Source organism: Pogoniulus pusillus, chromosome 1, assembly GCF_015220805.1.
Source record: "Pogoniulus pusillus isolate bPogPus1 chromosome 1, bPogPus1.pri, whole genome shotgun sequence".
In the NCBI taxonomy this organism is placed as follows: domain Eukaryota; kingdom Metazoa; phylum Chordata; class Aves; order Piciformes; family Lybiidae; genus Pogoniulus; species Pogoniulus pusillus.
Genome location: NC_087264.1, coordinates 19,693,744 through 19,712,847, shown reverse-complemented (window position 1 = coordinate 19,712,847; position 19,104 = coordinate 19,693,744). Strand labels below are relative to the sequence as shown.

At 49.2% G+C, this 19,104-nt stretch overlaps 2 protein-coding genes across 4 annotated transcripts in view; one reads left to right on the top strand and one right to left on the bottom strand.

Annotated features, from left to right (window-relative positions):
- Window positions 1–17,671, top strand: part of DNAAF2 (dynein axonemal assembly factor 2) — a 27,542-nt gene extending 9,871 nt beyond the window's left edge. For 2 of the 3 annotated variants that reach the window (XM_064142843.1, XM_064142824.1), the window contains 2 exons: window positions 11,019–11,165; window positions 13,928–15,222. In XM_064142843.1, the coding sequence (XP_063998913.1) occupies window positions 11,019–11,165; window positions 13,928–14,479 (699 nt within the window). In that variant the 3' untranslated portion in view covers window positions 14,480–15,222. Of the gene's footprint in view, window positions 1–11,018; window positions 11,166–13,927; window positions 15,223–16,833 lie in introns of those variants that run through there. The other variant, XM_064142833.1, reaches the window with a different exon arrangement.
- On the bottom strand, window positions 17,129–19,104 carry MGAT2 (alpha-1,6-mannosyl-glycoprotein 2-beta-N-acetylglucosaminyltransferase). Its single transcript, XM_064142857.1, has one exon. The coding sequence runs from the start codon at window positions 19,015–19,017 to the stop codon at window positions 17,689–17,691; it is 1,329 nt and encodes a 442-aa protein (XP_063998927.1). The 5' UTR covers window positions 19,018–19,104; the 3' UTR covers window positions 17,129–17,688.

The following is a 19,104-nucleotide window of genomic DNA, read 5'->3' as shown; positions in this document are numbered from 1 at the left end:
GAGGCTGTTTACCCTGGAGAAGAGAAGGGTGGGGGCAACAGGACTCAGTGGTGCCCAGAGACAGGAAAAGGTGTAATGGGCACAAACTGGAACCTAGAAGGTTTCCTCTGAACAGGAGGAGAAACTTGTTTGATGTGAGGGTGCTGGAGGCCTCGAGCAGGCTGCCCAGAGAGGTTGTGGAGTCTTCTTCTCTGGAGAGGTTGCAAACTCATCTGAACATTGTGATGCTGGACAAGCTGGTGTGGGTGACCCTGCTTAAGCAGGGGGCTGGACTGGACAAGATCTCTTCCAATCCTCACGGTGCTGGGATTCCTAATCACATCATAGTTTGAACTAAGCCTGAGTTTTGCTGTTTGTGAGGATTACTGCAGAGTGATACAAAAGCTTTATATGACTTCTGTGTGAACATTGATGCCTTCATGGGGAATATTTTGGTCATGTGTGTTACTGAGCATGACAAATGAAGTATGCTTTTTCTGCTTGGCACAGCCACCAGCACCTTGTGAAGGAGATCCTTCAGAAGCTGTTAACTGCTTTTCTCTTTAGAAAGCAACCAGTAGATAACACTGAAGCCCTTGACTTTTGCTCACTGCATGCACTGTCCATCACATGTTGTTTTGTAGCCCCTAGACTTGTGTCTTCTGCTTTGGCAACAGGTATGGTGTAGGGCAGCTCCTCCAAGACAAACAAACACCTGCTGTGACCTGTTTGCACAGACGCCCCCCTCCATGGGAACACTCTTATTTGTAGTCTTTACAACAGAGGGACTGTTGGTTTTGTGCTTAATTATCTCATGATCTCATTTAACACAGGATTTGGCTTGTATGTGCTGTCCAGGTAGATTCCATGTTCTGCAGACATGCTGGGGCTGCCAAGAGGCCACTCATCCCTCCAAAAAAGTTATCTTTGGGTGGCAGAGCTGTGAAGCTCCCAGCACCTACTCTGTGTGGAAAAGGCTTATGGCCTATGGGGTCATGCCAGGGCTGCCCTCGTGCTCAGTGTTAGGGCTCTTGTAAATAAATGTGTGCCTTGGTTGGAGGGTCAACCAAGCATGAAACATCAGAGATGTTTCAGAAAATAGTGAAGAGGTGATGGGGTGGAATCAGCATGGCTTCATCAAGGACCAGTCCTGCCTGACAAAGCTGGTGGCCTTCTATGAACAGGTCACAACATTAATAGATGAGGGGCGAGCAACTGATGTCATTTACCTGGACCTGAGCAAGGCCTCTGGCACTGTCCCACACCACATCCTGGTCTCCAAGCTGGTGACACATGGGTTTGATGGGTGGACCACTGGATGGATAAAGAACTGGCTTGATGGCCACACCCAGAGAGTGGCTGTAAATGAGTCCATGTTGAAGTGGAGGCCAGTGACAAGCAGAGTCCCTCAGGGATGGGTCCTGGGATCAGCCTTGTTCAAAATCTTTGTTGGTGCCATGGGCAGAGACACTGAGTGCAGCCTCAGCAAGTTTTTACGCTGACACCAAGCTGTGTGGTGCAGCAGACAGGCTGGAGGGCAGTGATCCATCCAGGGGGACCTGGGCAGGCTGAAGAGGTGGGCACAAGCCAGCCCCATGAGGTTCAACAAGACCAAGTGCAAGGACCTGCATCTGGGTTGAGGCAATGGCAAGCACAAATGCAGGCTGGGCAGTGAGTGGCTGGAGAGCAGCCCTGAGGAGAGGGACTTGGGGATGCTGGTGAATGAGAAGCTCAACAGGATCCAGCAGTGTGCACTTGCAGCCCAGAAAGCCAAGCAGAGCCTGGGCTGCAGCAGGAGCAGTGTGGACAGCAGGGCCAGGGAAGTGATTCTCCCCCTCTACTGTGCTCTGGTGAGACCCCACCTGGAGTACTGCATCCAATTCTAGAGCCCCTGGGACAAGAGGGATGTGGGGATGCTGGAGTGTGTCCAGAGCACGGCCAGGAGGATGCTCAGAGTGCTGCAGCAGCTCTGCTGTGAGGACAGACTGAAAGGGTTGGGGCTGTTCAGTCTGGAGAAGAGGAGGCTCCCAGGTGACCTACTTGTGGCCTTCCAGCATATGAAGGGAGCCTCCAAAAAATCTGGGGAAGGACTTTTGAGGCTGTCAGGGAGTCACAGGACTAGGGGGAATGGAGCAGAGCTGGAGGTGAGGAGATTCAGAGTGGCCCTGAGGAGGAAGTTGTTGAGCATGAGAGTGGTGAGAGGCTGGCATGGGTTGCCCAGGAGGTGGTTGAGGCCTCATGGCTGGAGGTGTTTCAGGCTAGGCTGGCTGAGGCTGTGTGCAGCCTGCTCTAGGGTAGTGTGTCCCTGCTCATGGCAGGGGGATTGGAACTAGATGCTCCTTGTGGTCCCTTCCAACCCTGGCTGATTATATGATTCTGTCAGGAGCTGAGTTGGGAAGTATAAACTGCATCTGTGATTTAACTCTGTGCTGTCTGTTAGGAAGAAGTCTTTACCAGAAAGCAGAATGGGTACTGTGCTATGCTTGGAAGGCCAAACAGAGATAGCTGTACTGATGCTTTTTGCCCTTATTTCCAAGTTATTTCAAGGATTTGGCTTTATTTCCACACCATTCCAGGTTTTTGCCCTAATTTCCAAGCTATTTTGCCCTTATTTCCATGCTGTTCTGAGCTACTTTGCCCTTCTAAGGTATTTTGGCCTTATTTCCATGTTATTTCAATGCTTTGCCCATTTTTACAAGATACTTTGCCCTTGTTTCTACACTATTCCAGGGCTTCTCTCTTATTGCAAGCTGTTTTGAGTTGTGTTAAATGCTTCCTTTGAAAGCCAGGGTTACGATTTCCCACTTCCAAGCTGCTCCAAAGAGTTAATGCAATAATGAGGGGTCATGTCTTCAAAGATGCTGCTGGAAACAGGCCCTGTTGTGCTTAATCCTACAACAGCTTATTTTTGGTTCAGTTAATTCTGTGCTCAGCATTTCAAGACTCTGGGTGAGCTTTTTGGGAGGTCATGGGAGGATAGAAAGGAGAACAGAACAAACGTACTGTTTGATATGTTAATTAATTATTATTATTACTAATTTCCAAGTAATCTCTTTCCCAAACTACATTAAGAAATGTAATTAGTTTGCTTCTACTATAAAACAAACTAATTTCTGAATAGCCTTTAATTGGTAGATCCATTATGGGAATAATGTACTTACATAGAACAGTTATGTCAGGAAACATTATTAAGCTTCTGATTAGGCTCCTGAAAGCTGCTTTTGAGCTCTTTAATCTTTGTGGGCATGGATACCTCTATCACCCCCAGTGCAGGTGCTTTCATTTGCCAAAATTTTGAGCTTCCAGTCCTTATGCTGAGCTGGTTTGCAATGGGATCCTGCAAGCTGAGATGCCTGCAGATTCAAGTCACAGAATTACTTAGATTGGAAAAGACCTTCAAGATCCTCGAGTCCAATCATTAGTTTTATGCTGACAAGTCCTTGACTAAACCAAATCCCTCAGCACAATATCTAATCACTATGAATTGCTAGGGTTGGAAAGAACCACCAGGATCAGCCAGTCCAACCTTCATCCCAGCATCCTTCATCACTAGACCACAGCCTCAAGCTCCACATCCACTCTCCTTTGAAACACCTCCAGGAATGGCAACTCCACCACCTCCCTGGGCAGCCTGTTCCAGTGCCTGACCACCCTCTCAGGAAAGAACTTCCTCCCAACAGCCAACCTGAACCTCCCCTGATGCAACTTGAGGCCATTTCCTCTTGTCCTAGCATCAGTAATTGGGGAGAAGAGACCAGCTCCAGCCTCACTACAACCTCTTTTTAGGGAGTTGTAGAGGGCAATAAGGTCCCCTCTCAGCCTCCTCTTCTCCAGACTAAACAAGCCCAGCTCCCTCAGCTGCTCCTCATAGGTCATGTTTTGCAGACCTCTTCCCAGCCTCATTGCCCTTCTCTGCACCCGCTCCAGCATCTCAATGTCCCTCCTATACAGTGGTGACCAAAACTGGACACCAGACTCAAGTCCTGTTTCATCTTCTCATTACAGAAGAGATGAAGATAATTTAAGCTTGAAATCCATCCTGATTTTTAATTGCAGCCTGTGTAGGAGGTGACTCTGGATGGTAACTAGCTATGACTTGGGATAATCAATACAGAAAAAAAACTGATCAGGAATAGTGTGACCAGCAGGAGCAGCATAGTGATCATGCTCCTCTACTTAGTTCTAGTGAGGCCACAACTTGAATGCTGGCTTCAGTTTTGGGCCCCGCCCTCCAAGAATGACATTGACGTGCTGGAGCATGTCCATAGAGGAGCAACAAAGCTAGTGAAGGGTCTGGAGAACAGGACTTGTGAGGGGCAGCTGAGAGAACTGGAGAAAAGGAGGCTTAGAGGAGCTGGGGTTGTTCACCCTGGAGAAGAGGAGGCTCGGGGCAGACCTCATTGCCCTCTACAACTACTTGAAAGGAGGTTGTAGCCAGGTGGGGTTGGTCACTTCTGCCAGGCAGCCAGGGACAGAACAAGAGGACACAGCCTCAAGCTGTGCTAGGGCAGGTTTAGACTGAATGTCAGGAAGTTTGTCACAGCAAGAGTGATTGGCATTGGAATGGGCTGCCCAGGAGGTGGTGGAATCTCCATCCCTGGAGGTGTTTAAAGGAAGTCTGGATGAGGCGCTTAGTGCCATGGCTTAGTTAATTAGAAGGGTTAGGTGGTAGGTTGGACTCGGTGATCCTAGAGGTCTTTTCCAACCTGGTTAATACTGTGATTCTGTGACCTCATTGCTCTTTACAACTCCCTGTAAAGAAACTGGTCTCTTCTCCATAGTATCAGATGATAGAACAAGAGGAAATGGCCTGAAATTGTGCTTGAGGAGGTTTAGGTTGAATATTAGGAAAAAAAATCTTTACTGCAAGAGCAGTCAGGCATTGGAGCAGGCTGCTCCAGAAAGTGGTGCAGTCACCATCCCTGGAGGTGTTCAAGAAACCTATGGACATGGCACTTCAGGACATGGTTTAATGGCTATGGTGGTGATAGGTGGATGGTTGAATGTGATGATCGTAGAGGTCTCTTCCAACTGAAACAATTCTATGATGTTATAATTTGAGAGCCAAGGGCGGCCCTGGGAGCAGTGGCTTTGCACAGCATCTGCCAGCAGCGCTGCCACTCTGTGCTGTCAGCCCCGTGCCATACAAGGGCAGTTTGGGATGATGAAGTGTTCTAGAAACCAAAGTCATTCCTGCTAACGTTTGTGTTAATATGGTCTCAGTTTAGTCACAAGGAGAAACAAATGTGTTGCAAACAGCAGGTGAGAGAGTGTGCAGGGAGAAGCAAATGCAGTTCTGAGTTGCTAAGACGGTATCATAAACATCAGCAAATAAACTGTTTTAAAGTGAAGAATTATGTTCCAGGGTCATTGAAATCATCTGCAGATGCTTGTCCTCTGCTGCTCTTCCAAGCCAGAGCAAACAAGCTTTAAAAGAAATTCCTCAATCTTTTTCCCCCCTTTTTTTTTCTCTTCTCAAGGTCTGTGCCTTGATAACATCTGCAGTAATATAAATGCCTCAGGCAATGCTCCCCGTGAATGCAGAGGCTGAGTTACCATCACAGGCTGGCTGAGCAGGCTAATGATAATCATTATATGGATAAGAAACAGCATGGCTTGTGTGTCCAGCACAAAGGTGCTGTGATTGATGTCAGGCTACTGTGATAACACTTTAAATCCTTCCTTGAAATATAAGTATTGTGCTCTGGGAATACGGTGCAGAGGCGGTGAAACTGGTCACAAAGGTTTATAGTCATTAGTCAAAGTGATGGGACATCATCATGGGTAGGTTTTAGTCACATCTACAATGCTGATCCGAGACTGTTTAGCCTGGAGGAGAGCAGTCTGAGAGGGCATCTTCTCAATGCTGATCAGTAGCAAAAGGGTGGGGGGTTAAGGGTCGGGCCAGGCTCATTTCAGTGGCCCCCAATGACAGGACAAGGGGCAGTGGATAGAATCTGGAACCCAGGAGGTTTCACTTATGCATGAGGAAAAGCTACTTTCCTGAGAGGGTTGCAGAGCCTTGGAGCAGGTTGCCCAGAGAGGTTGTGGAGTCTTTCTCTGGAGAAATCACACACCCACCTGAATGTTGTGATCCTGGGCAAGGTGCTGTGGGTGACCCTGCTTTAGAAGGGGAGCTGGACTGGGTGATCTCCAAAGGTCACTTCCAACCTCCTGTCTGTGATTCTGTTTTCAGTAGTCCTTCCATTCATTTTTTTCTCTTTTAACAGTATTTTCTGTGAAGAAACAAACTCTTTTGCTTTTAATCAGGGAAAACCCCCTTCAGAATAATTGACTGGGTTTGTTGCTAAAGTACAAAGTGGTGTTTGCTGTCTCTCCTCTCGCAGCACATTTCACTTGCACGCTTGACCTGGGAGGCACTTTCTGTTTGCAACTCTCGCCCATGTGTTCTTTGCCAGGGGTCCTGCTGCTTTTCTTTGTTGTTTCTCTGCTTTGCTAAGTGTAAACTATCTCCTGCTTTCTCAGCAATACTTCCATGAAGGCATTCCTCCGTGCCATGGGTGCTGAGCCCTGTGGCAGAGCCCTCCCTCCCCCACTCCTGCTGCTTCTCGATGGCACTGACTTCAGAGGCAATGGCTCTGCAAATGACCCTGTGGTTAAAGTCACTTCAAATTCATGTGAGGATATGATTTGTTATGTTTAGACCTAACAGAAAACTTCTGGCTACCTTTTGGCTTTTCGAGCATCTTCTTGCCTGATTTCTGTACTTGAGATTTCTCTTTATTATGCTGCTTATAGATGTGTGCAAGGTCAGGCACCAACTCTGTTAAAAGCACAAAGGCACAGTGAGTGAGTCTCACTAGACATAACGAATGCAGGTTCAGAGAGAAGAAAAGTTGTTTTCCTCAGCTTATTTACCAAAATAAAAAATGGAGACTTGCTTACTGTCACAGGGATCCAGAACACAGAGAACTGAAGAAGGCCAGAGGAGGCCACAGCAGTAATGGGAGGACTGGAAGCCCTTTGTGAGGCCAGGCTGAGAGAACTTGGGTTGTTCAGCCTGGAGAAGAGAAAGCTCAAAGGAGATCTTCTGGTGGTCTTTCAGTACTTACGGGGGTGGAGAAGAATCATAGAATCAGCCAAGACCGCCAAGGTCATCCAGTCCAACCTAGCACCCAGCCCTGAAAGAAAACAGGGGGCAGACTTTTGAGCAGGGCCTGTTGTCACAGGACAGGGGGTGATGGGTTTAAATTAAAAGAGGGAGATTCAGACTAGAGAGAATGAAGACATTCTTTACAGAGAGGGCAGCCAACCTCTCACCCAGGTTGCTCAAAGAGGTGGTAGATGCCCCATCCTTGCAACCGTTCCAGGTCCAGAGTCCCATGTTTGGGACTCTGAGCAAGCTACTCTCATTGCAGATGTCCCTGCCAACTGCAGGGGATTTTGACTGGATGACCTTGAAAGGTCCTTTCCCACCCAAACCTTTCACTTACTCTGCAAAGCAAGATTGCGGAGACCCAAAACCCAGTGTGATTTGACAATGCTGGGCTAGTGGTTGGAATGCACGATCTGAAAGGTCTTTCCCAACCAAAACCAGTCTATGATTCCATGCAGCACAGCAGGGTACCAGGGTGGCTGAACCTCCATCACTCTCTGCATCATGCTACAACCCCCGCAGAGGGAAGCTGAGCTGTTCTGTGATGTGTGGGCAAAGCCATACTTGTGAGGGTGGAAACCTATCTCCTGTGCTGCCCAAGGCTTTGTTGGTGATCCAGTTCATGAGCTTGTGGGAGTTTTGCTCCTGCACAGATGGCTTTTTTTTTTCCTGTACTCCCCACCTTGTCTCTTTCCTCTGACACCTTCTCTTGTCCAGCCCTAAAGCACTGTCAAGGTCCTCCGCTGGCAGGCAAGAAAGGAAACTGAATGAGGGAGCAAATACTTGAGGTTTTGTATTAGAAAGTATAAGCAATAAGTGTGTTACTGGGGGGGGTGGGGGTCTGTCAGGGTGACCCTGTTATAGTTTAATCTTTTCCCAGACCATTACAGCATCTAATTTTGGTTGTTTGCCTGCACTTTTCATCTTTCTGGATAGAAAAAGAACTCAATCCTCTGGCTTAGAAACCCAGCAATAGGTATATTAGGACTTTCATATTGTGGTTTCTAATATAAACAGTGAAAAAGAAAATAGGAGGCTGGTTTATTTTTCCCATGTGGAATTCTTTTCTTAGGATGACAGTGAAATTCTGTACCTTAGACACAGTGCAGCATCTGGTTGTGCATAAGGTTACATCCACAGGGGGCCAAAAATGTGCAGAATTGCCTTTTTGCTTCTCAGTCTGCAAGATGTCAGTGATAACTTTGATTGGATTGATAAAGAGGCTAGAACTGGGTGAAGAAATTGAGAAGTGAGGCTTAAAGTAGAAGGTTTGCAACTTTCCCCTGCTATTTCCAATTAAACAATGTGTAGTTGAACAGGAGAAGTAATTCACAGTCCTCTAGTATAGTCCATTTTGTTGTGCTGTCCTGGTTTGAGTTAGAACCAGTTCTGGTCAGTGCTGTGACTTCTCAGCTCAGGCTCTGCTCAGGGAGGCACTTTCTGAAGTTCAGGGCAGGTTTGCACAGCCAGGGGCTGCTTCTATCAGGGAGAAGTTGAAAGGGAGAGTTCCTGCCGAGGGCTGAGCTGCAGAAATGCTCTGCCTGAGGCTTGATCCTCTGCAGATCAAGGGCACTGCTGCAGCTTCTGCCTCACACTGAGGGGCAGGAAAGCAGAGGTGGCACCTGCAGGGAGGAGTAGACAGGACAGGAGACCCTCAACTGCCCAAATAGGGATTGCATCCCATGGATGGCATCTTCAGGATCAAGCTGAGGGATCACTAGGGTCAAGCCTGGTGGCCTGTACCCTCAGCAAGGTTGCAGATGGCACCAAGCTGTGTGGCACAGTTGATTTGCCAGAGGGCAGGGATCCATACAGAGGGACCTGGACAGGCTGCAGAGGAGGGCCCAGGCCAACCTCATGACATTCAACAAGGCCAAGTGTAAGGTCCTGCACCTGGGTCAATGCAATCCCAAGCACAAATGCAGACTGGGTGGTGTATGACTGAGAGCAGCCCTGAGGAAAAGGCCCTGGGAGTCTGTGTTGGTGAAAAGTTCAACATGAGCCTGCAGTGCAAGTGCTGCCCAGGCAGCAACCCTGTGCTGGGCTGCAGCAAGAGCAGTGTGGGCAGCAGGGCAAGGGAGGGGATTCTGCCCCTTGGCTCTGCTCTCCTCACACCCTACCTGCATTTCTCTGTGCAGTTCTGAAGCCCCGATCACAAGAAGGACATGGAACTGTTGGAGCCAGTCCAGAGGAGGCCACCAAAATGCTCAGAGGGCTGCAGCAGCTCTGCTATGAGGACAGGCTGAGAGAGTCGAGGCTCTGCAGCCTGGAGAAGAGAAGGCTTCCAGGAGACCTTGGAGTGGCCTTGCAGGATCTGAAGGGGGCTACAGGAGGGCTGGGGAGGGACTATTGACAAGGTCGAGTAATACCAGGATGAGGAGGAATGGGTTTAAAGTGGCAGAGGGGAGATTGAAAGTGGCTGTTAGGAAGAAGTTGTCTGCAGTGAGGGTGGTGAGACACTGGCACAGGTTGTCCAGGGAGGCTGTGGAGCACAGAGTCACAGAATGTGATCTTTGATCACATTCAGTGCTTCTGTGCTCCACAACCTCCCTGGATGTGTTCAAGGCCAGCTTAGATAAGGCCTTGAGCAACCTGTTCTACTGGGAAGTGTCCCTGCCTGTGGCAGGGGGGTTGGAACTGGATGAGCTTTGAGGTCCCTTCCAACCTAAAACCATTCTACTCTAAGCCTCTTCTTCCCTTGGTGGTGTCTGGGCTGGTTTAGTTTTCTTTCTCACCCCATCAGTGAATGGGAAAGAAAAGACATTCACAGAGTGCCTGTCACTCATCTGGTGGCTGCCCCATCCCTAACCCTTGTCTGCCCTTCCATGTGGCCTACAGCAGATGATTTAGGAAGTGTCTGAGTTCAGGGAAAGCTCTGTACTTATGAAACAGCCCTTCCAGGATATACTTGAGGACCTTTAATTACCTGTAACTGGTTTAATTTTTGAAACCTGTAGCAACATGTTTCATGTTGTTTGTGAACTGCATCTTAGCAGCCTCAAAACCTGTGCCAAACTGTGCTCTTGAACTGAGTAACCTGCTCTAGTTGCAGATGTCCCTGCTTACTGCCAAGGGGTTGGACTAAATGACCTTTAAAGGTCTCTTCAAACCATTCTGTGGATACCTCTCCACGATTCCAGCTTGCCCAAAGGGAGATCTGAGTGGCTTCTGTGCCTGGATGTGAAAGGGATATAGCCATGCATGTTTCATAGCTTTGGCTTTAGAAGATCTGATCTAAGGTAGTGTTTGCATTTTCCTAAAGTGAGGCTCTGAAGCAGAATCCCTATGAGCATCACAACTTCCTGATGTTTGGACAGGTGAGGATGATGGAATGATGGTGGAAATAATTGTTCAGAAGGGGTCTATATGTATATATTAGTCATGTATTGAAAGAGGAGATTGGAAGTGACCTCTGAAGATTGAGTCCCCCCTACTAAAGACAGGGTCACCCACAGCTTGCCCAGGATCACAATGTCCAGCTGAGTTTGGAATCTTTCCAGAGGAAGAGACTCCATAACCTCTCTGGGCAGCCTGCTCCAGGGCTCCAGCGCCCTCACAGCAACCAAGTTTCTCCGTATCTTCAGATGGAGCTGCTTGGGTTCTAGTTTGTGCCTGTTGCCTCTCGTCCTGTCACTGGGCACCACTGAAAAGAGTCAGGCCCCATCCTCTTGCCCTCCCACCCTTTAGCACTTTCTTGGGTATTGATCAGATCCCCTCTCAAGCTGCTCTTCTCCAGGCTAAACACCCATAGGTCTCTCAGCCTCTCCTCCTCATAGAGATGCCCCAGTCCCCAGCATCTTTGTAGCCTCTACTGGACTCTCTCCGGTAGCCCCCTTTGTCTGGAATGAGTTTCTTGTTGCAGTACCACTGAAGTGCAGTATGGAAAGAATATAACCTGCTCTGTTTTGAATTTTTATTTTAGGAAAGACTGTTTATCAGTGAAGAAAACATTGATGGGTTTCTAGACACTGTGCTGTGCCCTTCCTTTTGCTCCCAGCCAGCATTGGAAAGTCAGCCGTTAATTGAAACTCTTGATTTTACTGAGGACAGGATTCGAATCAGGTTGAAGGTAAGGAGCCCTCTGGCAGCAGTACTTACTGATGTATGTGTGCATGACTGATGTATGTTCTTCAGCAAGGTTCTATCACATCTGACCTTTGTTCCTGTTTTACCTTGATGTAGCAGGGAAGGCCATGGGTAGGTTGTTTTTGTGAATATAAATGTCAGGTTTAGAACATAGGTTAGTTTCTGTGCCATTTAATGTGACCATGGGATCAAAACCTCCTACATTTCATTTAAGTTCACAGAGAAGTGTGCTGTAATTGTTAGAGACAGCAGGAATACACCGTGGCACATACACATTACAACTCCAAGTGCTTCAAGGTCAGAGCTGATGACAATGTGCTGCAAACAAATGATGTCATCAGAATAAACCCCAGGATGTTCTTAAAATGGAAATAAAGTGGTGAACAATCCACATCCTTCAAATACCCAAGAGTTGGGGCTGGAGTACTGCAGCCCATGGTTAAAACAAGCCATATTTGGCAAGGACACCTTTCTGGGTGTCTGGTAGTGAGAAGCGAACTTACCCGGAGGGACTTGGGGTTAGGAGGCAGTGGAGAGACAAAGAACCTGGCTGCTGGGAGTGGAAAAGGCTCCTTAAAAAAGACAGAGGGTGCTCAGTCGCTGCTGCTGCTGCACTCTGTGCCTTATTGCACAGGTAGAGAAAACCTTGAGGATTATGACTGTGAAGAATCAGGTCTCATCATCTTCCAGTACATGAAAAGGCCTACAAGAAAGCTGGGGGGTGGCTACATTTTACAAGGGATTTTAGTCATAGGACAAGAGGGAATGGATTGAAGCTTGAAGAGAGTTAGACTGGACATTAGGATGGAATCCTTTACAGCAAGGGTGGTGAAACACTGGAACAGAGTCCAGTGGTGGAGCCCAGAGAAGTGGTAGATGCCCCATCCTTGGAATCATTCCAGGTCACGTTGTCTGGTGCTCTGAGTAACCTGCTTCAGTTGCAGATCTCTCTGCAGATTGCAGGGGCTTGGACTAAGTGACCTTGAAAGGTCTCTTTCAACCCAAAGCAGTCTGAGATTGTATGATTCTGTTAAATGTTTGTCTCAGATTCACTGCTTGTAATGTTTAAGGCTTTGGTAAGGCTTCCAATGTGTATATAAAGGACAGAAAGGCTCTGGAGTCTGATAAAGGACTCAGATGACCTCCCTTTCGAAACAGGAGATGGACAGATGAAGAAAACAAGCCGTTAGCTTTGCAGAGAGGAAAAGGTGATACCTCCTCCCCAAATCCTTGTTGTCAGTAATTCATGTAAAACTTGCCTTAAAGGGAAGCATTACATGCACAGGCAATCGGCTTCCTTCTGTAGCCTCAAACTGGAGGCTGCAGAGAGTTAATGTGGAGATGGCTTTTTGGAAAGCAAGTTCAGATGAAGTATGTGATCTGTGGAACTAAGCTGGAGGACTGAGTTTACCCTGAAGGCAGTGGCACCAGCATTACTTGGCAGGCTTAACCTTTGTAGCTGGCATGGATTGTACAAGAAAATGGAAAATGTAAGTTGTTGGAGAGCAGCTGAGTATGTTTGTTACCTGAGGAAGGGCAACTAAGATGCCTTACAGCACACTTTCACGTGGGTGAATCATCCAGTGCTGAGGACTTACTAGTGGGTTTTTTAACTTGTTGCTGGAAGGGGCAGTGTTTTTGGGGTCAGAGAGGGCTGGGTGTGTGTGAGAGAAGCCATTAATCCAGAGCTCCTGGATGGATTCTGGCTGCCCACTGATAGGGATAAGAAGTTACCATCTGCAGTCACTGTGTGACAGTGAAACTGCGTAACTGCTGTTTCGACAGCGCTAAGTCTCACAGTTCACACTCTCCTGAGGCAAACCACAGCAGTTCCTGGATTTGCTCACTTGGGCTGATTCAGGAAGGCAGCTCACTCACCACTTACACCTTCCACATGCAACAGGAGGGGACTTTCCCTAACTGCAAGGTTAAAACACGCTTCTTGGAATGTCTCCTTTGGTGGCCCCCGAGTTCTGGAGAACAGCCTGGGTGTGGCGACTGGCTGCTCTTCACTGCTGTTCCTTGTGAACACCTGGCAGCAGCCCAGCAGCACTTCCTATGGCAGAGGAAATGCTCGGCAGGCAAGTGAGCTCCCTGCCACTTAGGTCCACGTGCCAGACAAGACCAGGAAACCTCAGCAATGAATTGACTTGGCCTAAGAATCACAGAATAACAGCCTAGTAGAAGTTGGAAGGGACCTCTGGAGTCGAGCCTCCCTTCTGCATCAGGGTCATCCATAGCAGCTTGCTCAGGGTCACAATGTCCAGGTAGGTTTGCAGTCTGTCCAGAGAAGGAGAATCCACAACCTCTCTGGGCAGCCTGCTCCAGGGCTCCAGCACCCTTGTACCAAAGTTCTCCCTTGTGTTCAGATGGAACCTCCTGGGTTCCAGTTTGTGCCTGTCCCCCTTTGTCACTGGGCACCACTGAAAACAATTTGGCCCCATCCTCTTGCCCTTCACCCTTTAGCTCTTGATGAGCATTGAGAAGATAACTCTCTCAGGCCGCTCTTCTCCAGGCTAAACAGCCTGAGGTATCTCAGCCTCTCCTCACAGAGGTGCTCCAGGCCCCTCAGCATCTTCCCAGCCTCCGCTTGCCAGTAGTTCCCTGTCTGTCTTGAAATGGGGAGCCCATATCTGGACAGAGTACTTCAGAGGTGGCCTTGCTAGTGCAGAGTATGGGGGGAGGAGAGCATCCTTCAACCTGCTGGGGAGAAAGAAAAGTATCTTGGCCTGTATTTTCTGGCAGCCACAGGAAGCAGCCTGCTCTGACCGGTATGGAACAGGAACAACGCTCAGCAGCTCAGGAGGAGATCCTGCTGAAGAATCAAACGGGAACTGCCCCCAGACAAAGGCAGAAACAAAGTGTACCACTGCTGAGACAGACGAAGGAGAACGTGCTGCAGGAACCAGCACAACTTCCACGCCTTCTGCAGCAGCTGAAACAATGGGAAAAGTAGGTTGTAGTTCACACCATTGTTTGCAGCACGAACCTTCTGACGTGGGTTCAGCAACTCCTGACCAGTCTACTAGAGAGGAACCAGGTTTAAATAGTGCTGTGGCAGCAGGCAAAGCAGCAGTAGCCACAGGCTCTGACAAACGAACGGGAGGGCAGGTGGAAGGGGCTGAAGATGAAGGGGCTGCACCCTCAGGATCGAAAGAGAGCAACCAGTACAATCGAGCAGCCTCCCCGGCCCTGCGAGAAGTCAGCGCAGAGGATGGGAGCGTACAGGTCGTTAGGCTCCATGCAAGGCCCTGCCCATTCGTGTTTCAGAATGATTTCCTGTATGATTTGGACTAGTTCAGTTATCTGAGGATTTCCCTCTGTTATTTGAAGCTTTCTGCCATTTCCACCTTCTGCTGTAGGGCTAAGAGCAGAACACAAGTTCCTACTGAAACTGGATTTTGTTCATGTTTTTAATATTTGGGGTTTTTTTGACATTGACAGGTTGGATTTTTCTAATTATAGGTATGGGCTGAAAGAGTTTTACTGCCAAGTGAGGTGCAGCTGAAGGTGAATCTTTGCTGGGGGAGGAAAACACATCTTTATTTACACAACTTTTTTAGTTTTCTTGCTGCATCACTGGGAGTATTTGTGTATTTGTACATTTCCTCCTTCACTGGCTTCCAGAAGAACTGCTCTGTGCAGTCCAGGATCCATCATCCTTCAAACCTTTCATTCTGCAATAACCAACACAGGTCTAATCCTGCAGTTTTGAGCCATCAGATGAATTTTCTACTTAGAGGAAGACATCCTAATTAGTGTCTCAGAAATAGCCACCTATTCCATCCTAGGATGTTACTTAAGGTCTGCAGCACCTCACCATGCCCCCAAGTCTGCCAGCTGGATTCCAGTGTGTGGTAAAAACATCATCTTCTCTTGTTGCATGTCTCTCACCATCAGGTTTTGTAAAATGGATCCACTTTATCCATTTGCTGAGATCTACTCCTTAAAGCCAGTTCATCTAGAGCTCCAGCAAGCCCTGGGCTGGTTCAGCTCCCTAGAAGAACACAACTAAAAATAAACTTCTCAGTTCCCTTTCACACTGCTTTTGGAACAACTTCTTTTCTTTTGAGTTGTACAAGACATAAGCATGCTTTAGAGGAAAGTGAGGTGTTTCCCAGCTGCTCCTCCTTCTGTGAGGTTTTCTGTTAAATGAGTGTGCAGGGGAGAGATGAGGTGGAGGTTATTTCTCTTAAGTGCAGCAGAAGCCCAAAAGCTTCTATTTATGAACATGAATAAGGGTAGAGCAGGCGCAGGGTGAGTGCCAGGAGGCTGGAGCCAGGCACTGCTGGGTCACGCCCAGTGACAGGACAAGGGGCAGTGGGTGGAAATTGAGGCATAGGAGGTTCTATGTGAACTTGAAGAGCATTTTTTTCCCCTGTGAGGGTGCCAGAGCACTGGAACAGGCTGCCCAGGGAAGCTGTAGAGTCTCCCCCTCTGGAGATACTCAAGAGCCCTCTGCCTGCATTCCAGTGTGACCTGCTCTAGGTGATCCTGCTGTGGCAGGGAGGCTGGACCAGATACCTTACGAGTTCATTTCCAGCCCCTGCCATTCTATGATTCTACCTTCTTCCCAGCTGAAGTGTTCGACCCTGCTCAGCTCTGCCCCACAGCTTCTGGTGGGAGAGATCAACGGGCAGAGGCAGCAGCCCTCTGACACTGAAAATGGAGCAGCTATGAACACCGATACAAAATCCTGGCAGTTGTGTTGCCCCCAGATTAATAAACCCACAGCATTTCATTGCAATAAAAAAACCACCTGCATGCTACTTAGGAGCATGTCACAAAAACCTGGCTCTCACGCACACTGAACTGACAACTTGGAAAGCTGGGGAGAAATGGTGCTGAGAGAGCTCTGCTACACAGCCTTTCACGTTATAGAATGGTTTGGAGTGGAAGGGACGCTCAAGAACATCTGGTTCCAATGCCCCTATCATGGGCAGGGACACTTCTTACTAGCCCAGGTTGCTCAAGGCCTCATCCAACTTGGCTTTGAACAGTTCCAGGGAGAGGACATCCCCACTTCCCTGGGCAACCTGTGCCAGTGTCTCACCATCCTCACTGTAAAGAATTTCTTCTTGATATTCCCAGTTTGCATGCTGAGCTCTAGCATGCTGCAGCCAGCCTCTGCTCTGAGGCCCTCTTCAGCTGAGTTTTTCAAGGTGCACTGATGAACACCTGTGTTTAGATACTGATCACACTTTGCTGTTTGGGTCAAGGAGCTGCCTTTTGTCTGCCATTGCAGGGGGTGCTGGATACAGCACAACACCCAGTGAGCTGCAGACTGGGTCTTGGCACTTGACTCTATCTCCCTTTACATGACCTTCACCACAACCCAGAGCTTTGGAGCCCTAAGAGCACCAAGCATTTCTCCCGACCCCCCCTCCCAAATTTCTCAGTATAAAACCTCCCTCTGAATATCTCACCTCACTGTAGTTTCCTTTCTCTTAACACCCTTCTCTGTCCTACAAAGAGCTTCCTACTGCTCCTCATGCTTCTAAGCACAGCAGCACTGTTAGGCTGAGCCCAGGCTGTTACCCAGCAGCTCTGAGCTCCAGCACAGCGTTTCCATTACATAGCAGCAGTCAGGGTTTCTTTTACTGGTGGATTTCCACAGCTGACTAACTTGAAAGCTGACTTTTCTCTTTCAGATCCAAACAAAAGAGAGGTCATGCCAAACACTTCATAGAACAGGAGAATAGAACTTTCAAGATCATCTAGTTCCAGCTCCCCTATTTGTTATTTAGTTCTGCATCAATTAGCATAATTACAAAGTTCATAATGAAGCACAGGCTGTGAGCATGGGTGATGGCATGTGCTCAGCACTCTGAAATAAAGACATTTAAAGACAAGACACCCCCCACACCCCAGTCCTGCCCACCCCATTCCTTTCTTTCTAGCACCATGATAGCACCTTTCTGTCAAAATCAAGAACTACTCTGGCAATTACAAAACGACAAGTTTTATTTCAGCAGAACTAAAAAAACCAACCCCAAACAAACAAACGAAGTCAGATTTATCTACATTGCAGTGAGAACAATGAAACGGGCCTTGTTTTGTTTTTTTTTAATCCTTCATATGTTCATCCAGACGTCACAACCAAAGCCAGGAGGCAGATACCAGGCACGAGGTGACCCCGAGTGGGATGGCAGAAGGTGCCACCTTTGCCACACAGGAAACACCCCCCTCAGCCAGAGTTCTGCAAGCACCAGTAAAGATCCATTTAAACACCAGTTTCCTCCTCCTCCCAGTAAACAGAGCAGCTACAACTGTTAGCGTAGGGGCTGCGACCGCTGCCCAGCAGCACCATGTCACCAGTTTCCAGAGGGTGGTTGCTGAAACGTGAAAGATTTGTTTTACTCTGTTGGGACACCTTTAACAAGAATGTTTATTCGGATTAAAGCAGAAACCAACTCGATAAATGCTTGGGGGGGTTGGTTGTTTACACACGTGTGCGTCTGGAAAAGACAGCATGGAACAACTCAAAAAGGCTGTGAGAAGGTTCCTCACTGAAGTCTGCGGTAGCTTTTACAGAGTTCGTGGTCCCTAATGTCTCCCCAGCCTCCATTTTTCACGTGTGGAGAAAGGGGGGCCATGGAGTACCTTTTACTGATGCTCATGGTCTCAGGAAACAGGTACTGTTGGTTGCTGTTCAAGAGAGAGTCAATTTTGGCACTCTGGGTGGAGGGTCTGCAGGATTTCTTGTGGTGCATGCCACAGTCCCCCGTGTGAAAAATCCTGGGGATTTCAGGAACCAGCACTTTCCAGAACTTTGGAAGACAAGAGACAGTCAAATGCTGCAGAGTCCAATCCCAGTTGTAGTCATCGTAAGTGCAGAAGGCATCTGTGCACTCGATGAGCTTCTGGTAGGTGTCTCTGCCGAAGGCCATGCCCATGTTGTGCTCGGTGGACTTCCACGTCTTCATCTCCACCTTGTCGGAGCGGCCGGCAAAGCCACCTCGGACGGGGCTGTAGGTGCCCAGGGAGATGATCTGGCACTCGGGGCACTCCTGCTCACGCAGGGCCCACAGCTTTTTGAGGACGTGGTAGAAGTCAGGCGCCAGGTAGTGGTCCTCTTCCAGGAAGAGGACGGGCCCGGCGTGGTCCCGCAGCGCCCGCACCCTCTCCCAGACGAAATGCAGCTTCCACCACCAGTGGTGCTTGGTCTGGGAGAAGCGAGCTTCGCGGTAGTGCCCGAACGAATCGGGGTACTCGGCGTTGATGCAGCCCAGGCGCAGGGCCGCCGCCTTGCCCACGTCGCGGGGACAGTCCCGGGGGTCGTGACCGGGGAACTCACGGGGGTAGAGCTGGATGCTGAAGGGGAAAAAAACCTGCAGGACCGGGCAGAAGTCCACGCGTGCCGCCAGCCGGTTAAGCTCCTCCGACCACAGGTCGTGGCTCAAAACCAACAACACGTTCTCCACTCCCGCCGCTCGCCGCAACGATTCCAGCAGCAGTCTCAAGTGTTCGGCTCGATCGTGCACTTGCACTACCAGTACCACGTCCGCGGCGCCGCCAGAACGTACCGGGAAGCGCCCGGCGTTCCTCACCGGCTGGTCAAAGTTCAACCGGTAAACGAGCGAACGGTAGCTCAACGTCCCGTTCTCCGTCAGAAACAACGGAGCAGGTGACACAACCGAAACGTTAACCACGGAGCGACGAGGCGGTGGCGGTTCGCTAACCCTCGCTGGCTCCCCGGTGATACCGGTACCGCCCCGCTGTTGCTGCCTCCTCCTCCCGCCGTTTCCTCCACCGCTTCCCCACAACGCTAACGCGCAAATCGCCAACGCCACAGCTAGCAGCAACACCTTCCGTTTATAAATCCGCAGCCGCATCCTTACCGGCGGCGGCGGCCGCCGCTGCCCCTGCCGCTCCTCCCGCCGCCGCCGCCGCCTCTGCTCCCCACGGGCAGCGCGCCGCGG